Source organism: Meleagris gallopavo, chromosome 6 (assembly GCF_000146605.3).
Source record: "Meleagris gallopavo isolate NT-WF06-2002-E0010 breed Aviagen turkey brand Nicholas breeding stock chromosome 6, Turkey_5.1, whole genome shotgun sequence".
Classification (NCBI taxonomy): domain Eukaryota; kingdom Metazoa; phylum Chordata; class Aves; order Galliformes; family Phasianidae; genus Meleagris; species Meleagris gallopavo.
The window spans coordinates 24,007,112-24,015,870 of NC_015016.2; the positions used below are offsets into that span (position 1 = coordinate 24,007,112).

At 40.4% G+C, this 8,759-nt stretch overlaps 1 protein-coding gene across 1 annotated transcript in view; it reads right to left on the reverse strand.

The window, feature by feature from the left end:
• The window catches only part of STAM (signal transducing adaptor molecule), an 11,768-nt gene extending 10,325 nt beyond the window's left edge, over window positions 1-1,443 (reverse strand). The window contains exon 1 of the mRNA XM_010712707.2: window positions 1,402-1,443. Within this exon, the coding sequence (XP_010711009.1) occupies window positions 1,402-1,443 (42 nt within the window). The remainder of the gene's footprint in view (window positions 1-1,401) is intronic.
• Between the last annotated feature and the right edge of the window lie 7,316 nt (window positions 1,444-8,759).

Sequence of the window (8,759 nt, forward strand, 5' to 3'; positions counted from 1 at the left end):
AAAAAAAAAAAAAAAAACACAACTAAATGAAAACAATTACTACAATGAGTTAATACTAATTTTGTGTAGTGAAGAGTTTCTCTCTTCTTGGGTACTTCTTTTTTTGTCAAGACCAGAGCATCTTCTATATTTTGCTATCTCTGCTATTTCACAGATATTGTTCAAGCCCAGAGGTTTTAAAAATAACATAATATTTCAATATTTCTCTATCATTTCAAGTGGTGTCAGAGTCCACAGATAAAACACCCTGTTTTGTCATCAGCCAATCCTTGGCTGTGCTATTGGCCCATAAACCTAACTCAGATTACTTCCACTAACAATCCTGGAATGAGATGGCTGCAATTCCACCTTTCTATAAGAAATCCTCACAGCCTGTTCCAGACTGTACAATGGGCACAGAGCGGCTTGGTCCTTTAGCCAGCCCAGCATGGGATGGCTCAGGCAGTGGCTGTATGTCAGAGGATGAGGAGCTCTGACACCATAGCTTTGTGCTTACACTGTATTTCACACCAACATGGTCATCTTATCTGGTACTCTGTGGAGCAATGGTTTGAAGTCACGAACATATCTGTACTTTTGGAGAACAGCTTCCTTCTGCAGTATCAAAACATGTCATTTGCTTTTTCTTCCTACAATAAAGACACTCATTTCAGCTCAGTGCTACAGAGAGGATTTATATGGGCCATTCTTTTTTGGAGTCCTGGCAGCTCTTCCTGCCTGTTATCTACGACCAGAAGTGAGCTGATGTATCTGAGTTTTTACAGGAAACCAAATCAGCAAATGTCACAGCAGCAGTGAAGCAGGATACAGTAAACTGTACTTCACGTACACATTCCATGCTTCCTTTACTCAGCTCATACAGCTGAGAGCAAAGCAGAAAACAGCAAATGCAAGTATATGGAAAAGAAAGCTAAAGTGCTTCATGAATCATAAAAGATGATTTTTTTTCCCTAACAAAGCAGTGAAAAAGTAAGCAATTGGAGCCCAACACTGAAGTACTCAGGATATCGCGTACCATAGGAGTCAGAACACCAGCCAAGATTTGCCTATAGCTCCTCTGTTTGAGCTTGTTTCAAATCGCTCCCAGTGGAGGTGCTTCACTGCTGCACACGAGGCAGGAGGCTTCTGTAAGGCCCAGGATGTGACAGAACACATCGCAGCTCTGGCTTCACTGAAAGCCCTATCTGACTTCATATCTCTTTTAAGAACTTTGGAAAAGAGCTGAATTTTTACACAGCCTTAAAACACTGTTTGCTTTATAGACAGTTTCAAGTTGGTGTGGATGAATCCCCTACATATAAAGCATGCACGTCCTTCCAGAAACAAGGCCTCATTACTAAAGGTTGATTTGTTTGCACAAAGCCTTCTCTCCTTTCTTTGTCCCTCCTGACTGAACCCCACCTCAAGCGGAAATTTATTTCTTCCTCTCATCCTCTCCCCCATTCGTCAGCCCCTACCCCACGTCAGACCCCACTCCAGCAAAGCCAGCACCTTGCAGATCTGGCTCTGAATCACTGAAAAGAGAGAAGATTAAATCCTTTCATCGAGCCCTGCTGCACATCACTCCAATTCCAATATATGACATTGCCATGAAGGCAGATTACCCTACTTCTTGTTTTTAACGCCTATATTTTTTCCAAGGGACAACTTAAAGACCTGTGCTTCTGATAGAAGCAGATCAACTAAAGAAACTGATATTTTGGTAAACTCAGTGCACAAGGTGTGCTTAAAAATTCTAGGAAAGCATAAACAATGCCTCAGCTGTCCTGTTGAATCCTGTCCTGTGGCTTAAAAGAGAACCATGAAAGAGTTCCTATGTTTTTTGGGTTTTTTGTTGGTGGTGGTTTTTTTTTTGTTTGTTTTTTTTTTAAGAAAGTTGCTTAAACCCACAGGACATATGGCAGTGGAACACACAGCAGGGCTGCTGCTAAGAACCAGTCCGGTGGAGAGTAAGGAGTTCTCATTTCTTCATATGGCAGTGAAACAGTCAAAGAATATAACAACATGTCAGGGGTCAGCATTGTGTTTCTGACTGTTTGTGGGACTGCACTGTAGCAGGAGCAGCTCTGCTATTTGTTGGGATACAGCAAATTACCTCATGGCCTTCCCAGCACTTCCCTCAGCCCAGAGCTCTCCGCCAGTCATGCTTGATGCAATCATACCACAACGTCAGAAATGATGTTGGTGGTACAGCAATAGAGGCTGAAGCTTCCCACCAGTATTTCATTACATGCAGCTGCCATATGACAACAGATAGCAACAGAGGAGCAGTCTGACAGAATGGCACCTAACACAGAAGTGCGGATGAAGCAAAAGTGTGAAATTTAATTCCTCCATGCAGAAAAAAATGGCACCCATTCATCAATGCTTGCTAAATATTTATAGAGACCCAGCAGTTGATGCGAGCTCAGTGAGGTGGTGGGTGGTGCATTTCAGCAGTGGTGACAGCAACATGAAAGACTGTGAAAGACAAAACTGTTTTCCTTTTTTGTCTCAAAGCTTGCTTCATGAGGCCTCTCGGTGATAAGACTCTAAGTGACAACTGCAAATTATCTAGGGGGGCGAGTGGTGAGTGTCACCGTGCCACCGTACCTCTGCTCACAATTGTAAAGATAAGCAGAAGCAGGACAAGCAGTCTTTTTCGGGGGTGCAGCTTGAAGGAGCTGACCACTACAAAAGGCAATAATGCTTGTGCATGGCAATGAAGGCACCACTCCCTGCTGGTTGATCTGTTGGGCTAGGTATGTCACACTAAGAGAGAAAAGAAGAAAAAAAATAACAGAGAAATAGGGGATTAAAAGGCACTCACAAGTGTGGTATGCCAACCACACTAGCAGGCACTATGTCAGGCTGCCCAGGGCTCCAGAATCTTGAAACATAGGAAGCCCAGTTACTGGAGCTGTGTGACTGAACCAGTGAGGATATACTTCACAGACTTCAAAATGAAAGAGTAGGACTATCCCTATTTCAAAACAAGTTAAAGGCCACACAGAACACCCATAGTATTATGAAAAGACTATGTCTATGTCGACAGAATGGAAGTATCCGGGTATATCAATATATATTTATTGATAAAATGAAATTAATTTATGATTTAAATTATGACTAGTGTTTGTGGGCATGCTTATCGTAAGAATCAAGTATGAGAAAATACGTGAAAAAAGGGGATAATCATTAGGAGACATGCATATATGTGGAACTGCATTTCTATAAACATTATATATATATGGTTCACACACGGAGTAGTTACACAAGTCTCCTGTATGTAGACACACAGATAAGCTGGGACTGGACTCTTTCTGATGCTGAACCAGAGTCCCACTGAATGCAGTTCAGCTCGGTATTGTTTACAGATTCACAACTGCTTACTACCTACTATCCATACAGCATCTAATAAGACACTATAATGCAATGGAAAGCACAGCAATAATAGCAGGGTAGCAAACTCCGAGGCTGCAGCAAGTGAGGATAAGCCCAAATACAGTGGCTGTGTACACAGAAACAAAGGGGAAAAAAAAGCTGCTTACCCTCAGAAGGCCTCGGGTAGGCAGGGATCTCCAGCAAGACACCCTTGCTTCCACTACCAACCCTTAAATGACATCTGGGAAGGAGTAGATCCTGGCTGCACACACCTGAGCTCCCCTGGGCTGGCTCTGCCTTCTCACCAGGTGCTCAGTCACTGGTTCAAGCCATGACTTAGCATTTCACTTCAATAAATAAACAAGCAACAAACCTGCTGTCAAATTCAGCTCCACTGACAGACAAATTCAAGGCAGTCTGGTTCTTGGAAAAGGCAAATTCAGGAACTAGTTTGAGCAACCAGAGCAAAGATCTGCCCTCTGAAGTGATCAGCAGGACTCACAGATAGGGAGCACTTACAGAAAGCCTTGATTATCTGGCAGTAGTATTCAAGAGTAGAAAGTGTGGCTGTTTAATAGAGAATAAACTTACTAAGATGAATTACTAAATGGAAATAATCTACTTTACAGTTAAATGAGCAGAATTATTAAGGCAAAAGTAATGGCAAACTCTACCTAAATGCCATTATCCACACAACTAAGTGGCACATCACAATCCCACAGGAAGTACAAGAAATTCTACAAACTGACCTTCGTAGACTCTGTTAAAATAGAGTGAAAGAATCATCATTACTCTTCCCCTCTCATAGCACCATGAGAAAAAGAGCTCTCTAAACACACATAGCAAGAGAGCCCATAGGACAACACCTATTTGATTCTTTCCATGTCGTTTCAGATGGCAGCTGACACAGACTGTGTTCTTACAGCGGCAGAGCCAAGATTGCATCCTCTCCTTTTGCGTTCATGTGAAACATCACAACATACATTATTTGTCCACCTGAGGCCACGTGCCTTTTGCTGCTGAGTTGGCCTAAATGAACTCTGCCACAATGCTGCAGTATCAACTACAATGATATGTCACCAGGGAACAGAGAAAAGACTCACCTGGGGAAATTTTCACAGCTATAAGAGACATCAGAACCAAGTGATGTAGATGCTCACACCTTTTTGCAGAGCTGAGTAAATTGGGACAGCTTGACACTTTGTTTGCAAAAGCTACATAATCTGCAAATAGCATAAATACAAGGGTGAGCCATGGCAAGTGGCTAGAAATAGATCCCCCTGTGATTTCAGTCACAGTCAGGTAGATGCTTTGCTTATTCTTACATCAAGATGGGAACAGCTTAAATAAAAATTAAGTAAACCAGTCATAAAGCAGTAAATAGAAACACTGGCTGGGCAGATAACTGACAAGTTCATGACAGTGAATGGCATTTTACTGGTAGCAGGCTTTAGCAACCACAAAACGTACTCTTGCTGGATTCAGCAGATCTATTCAGAGGGTCGTAAGCATGACTACTGGCACAGCAGCTGTTAGCAATGCAGGGAACATAGGGCATAAACAACTTCAATTGTAGGAATCAAAGTTGCACATATAAGCACTCAAATCTTATGCTGAAGAGGACAAAGCAAAGTCAGAGCAAAATAACAGGTTCCACAATCACTAGTGGTTATTTTCTTACATTTTATGTCAGCTCAATAGATTTTACTCTAACTACATTTTCAGTCTACAACTAAATATATATATACTTGCCTTTATTTCCTCCTCCTCCCCCAAAAGGAGTTTCTATGTTATTGCATGCTGCCCATATATACTCCAACATCAATGAGAATGTTTAAAAAAAAAAAAAAAACAAACACAAAACAGCCCTACAGCACAGGTTTCTCCACATTCTCTCACAAAAGCTTATGATTTGTTTCTCAGATAAAACACAGATCACAAGCACTGTGAGTGAAAACAGCTGTTTTAGAATAGTCACAGATCAAGCACCCCAACGCTAGGCTACTCCGTGTTACTATTTGACAGCTAATTTAATTCCTGATGATAACTGTTGTAACACTACAACAAGATGGAAAGCACAGCAGGGTAGCGAAGTCCTAGGCTGCAGCAAGTGAGGATAAGCCCAACCGCAGCAGCTGTGGACACCAAAAGGAAAAAAAGCTTCTCACCTTTGGAAAGCCTCAGGTAGGGGACCTCCAGAGTAAGCAGGGACCTCCACAGCAAGATAGCTTTGCCTCCACTACCAATCCTTAAATGAGGTCTGGGAAGGGGTGAACCCTGGCTGCACCCCTTCCGGTCACTCAGTAACATTGCATGCACCTGAGCTCCCCTGGGCTGGCCCTGCCTTCCCACAGCTGCTCAATCAGTGGTTCAAGCTGTGACTTGCATTTCCATCACAACTGTAAACCAGCTGTCAGGCTGCGATAGTATTTGTTTATCGATCAGTACACAAATATATACGTTATACTACACAGATACAGCTGATTCCATTTGTTTGCTGCCAACACTAAAATATTCATGCTGTATTTCCCACAATAAAAGAGGGTATGCAGCACAACTGAAGTAAGAAGCACAGTGTATTACTTGGAGTGCAACTGAAACAAGTTAGTCACAGGTGAAGAACTTGAAAAGCAAAAATGCTGTGATCTACACACAAGTGCCGTACAGCAGCAGCAGCAAAAACACAGCAGAAAACCAACACTTGACTCCCCAAGAAATCAGAACGTTTGTCTTCAGAGTACTTTGAACACACTTTGCCCATTGCATCCCTGAGTCCTTTCTCTTATCGCTCTCCCCTGCAATTTATGAATTGAGTTTGCAACATAATGAACTAAATACTCCAACTTTAATATTTTGCATTCATACCAAAAACAATTAACAGTTTTTACAAATAGTGTTATTTACTAAAACAATTCTTGTACAACAGTGCAGTATATCTAAATATATACATATGCCAACATCAAAGGGAGCATCAAAACAAAACAAACCAAAAATGTACTTTGCTACTGTGTACACTTTATTACAACCAGAACAGACTTCAGCAGGCTCCTTTTGTTTTTCATGACAAAGACAGAAATTATTTGGATTTCCAGAAGCACATGCAGGTGAGAGGAACAAAAACTCCTATCCTTTTGCTAAGGTAGCAGCATGAAAATTGATCTGCAGTTATACATAGTAGCAAATGGAATGTTTTTAAATACAAATATCCTAACTCCAGAAACAAGGCTTCTAAAGGTTTACATAGTGTTTTTACATATTGAAGCAAAAAGGTCAAATTTCAAGGCCTTCCAAGGTTTTACTATGGTGTTGGATAGCATACACATCCAAGTCAATATTCCTCATTGCAGCTGAAAAGGAAAAAGGAGTACCTGTAGTGTGAAGTTGGTTAGCTTTATTAACATGGAAAAGAAGAGTACAAAATGATTCTGCCTGCCTTCTAACAATGGACATTTTTGTAGATTTTATTTTGCTTTTTTTTTTTTAAAAAAAAACTCCTCTTGATTTTTAAATGGAAAAATTATGCTCCCTTATTATTCGAAACCGATACGTGCATCTTCTCCAAAGGAAACTGCAGATACATAATTCAAAGTGCCACTGCAGCCACGGTAATTAGAGACATTCTTTTCCATTCAGTCTGTGAAACCCACCAGACAAGGAATAAAGTAAGACCTTCACAAGCGAAGACTGCACAGAAACCTTTGAAATGAGAGTGAAAAAATAAAGGTAAGTGATATTAGAGAAAATACTAAAAAATTAATCGGAGAATGAGGTATTAAGCAGTTCTCCAGCGTAAATCTGATGTTCCTGTCATCTAGATGAAATCAGAGAACTATAATAGCAGCCTAGATTTGATCAGCAAAATATGTCCATGCTATTAAAAGCGGATTTATCTCCTTTTATCTAAGCATTTCCAATCTGACAAAATCATATGAACTTCTGGTTACTCAAATTCATTTTAGGTCCCCCTTCAAAACTTCTGAAGAGTCACTGTATGAGGGCAATATGCTTCTCCACACCTGCTAAGAAGCACCTGGTACTTCTATCTTGTTCTTCACCGTTGTTTTACTGCTGTATAGGTATTTTGTTTTCTGACATTAAGCACACATCTACACGGGTAACAGTTACTAAACAGAGGTGGGTAAATATGTGGCAGCTGATATTTCAACTGCAAACTCCTGAATACACTGCCATAACATCAGTGTACCAAATCAAATTTTAACACGCTGACCTCAGTATTCTTCCTGGGATGCTTTATAAATCCTTACATCTCTGTTACGCCCACATAAATTGAGATGATACACAAAGGTAAACAAATTTTGTTTTTAGCTGAGAAATGCACAGAAGGCACTTTGCAGATTTTGCTCCAGTTCATGAAAACCAAGCCCCCACAATACCCCTTCTGACATTAATGAGCATTTGTGTATTCCTTAATGAAAGAGTTAAACAACAAAGGGTTATACAAAATGCGGTGAAAAGACTTCAGCCTTTCATTGTCAATTTACATGTAAAGAAGTGAGACGTTCAAAAATTAGGTGTTCTGTTGGAACAGGAATGATGTGTCATTTCCAGGGATTCTGAACTTTCAGACAAATTAACTTCTTGACACTTAAATTCTTTGCTAAGAAGCTCTTCCACACAGTAGCTGTGCATGTTCTTTCCCTCTCTCACCCATATTCAGTGTTCAATACCATAGTAAGACAGAATATACATGAAATTCATCAAAACAATGCATAAATAAGGAAACTGAATAGATCGCAGCAGGGAAAACCAGCAATGACATCTTCAAGCAGATGATACTCAACTGACCGAAAGGTGAATTGAAATATAATTGCTGAATACCAGTTAGAGGATAAGAGAAGGAATTAGTGCAGCGACAGCATGTGGCAAAGTAGGAGGGCGTGTAACTGAAAAGCACTAAATCAAGGGATGCAACCATGTGAGAAGGCAAAATAATCATTCCTGGTTAATGAAACAAAACAACATGAAGCAATACAGCTCCAAAATCAGTGTGGTCTGAAAACTGCATCTGAAATGAAAAAAAAATTAGGATGCTAAGACTAAAATCAGCACCAATTGTGGTCAAGGAAAACTTTTTTTTTTTAAGTCAACTGATGCATGAAAGACTAGGAATGTGAACTGTTGAAGTCAGCTGGGCTTTAAGCTCCTCCTTGAATCAGGGCACAAGTAGTATGGAGTAGGAGGTTATTTACACTTCTGGTAGAAATTACACACTTCTAAATACTGCTTCTCTGCTTCTCAGTAAGATAGCTAAAGCATGCAGAGAACACTATCTAAATGACACTACACATCCTTTCTACAAAAAACCACCTCTTCAATCTACTAAAAATGATCTATTATACAAATCCTTGGAATTTCATCGCCCTCCCCCCCTCCCTTTT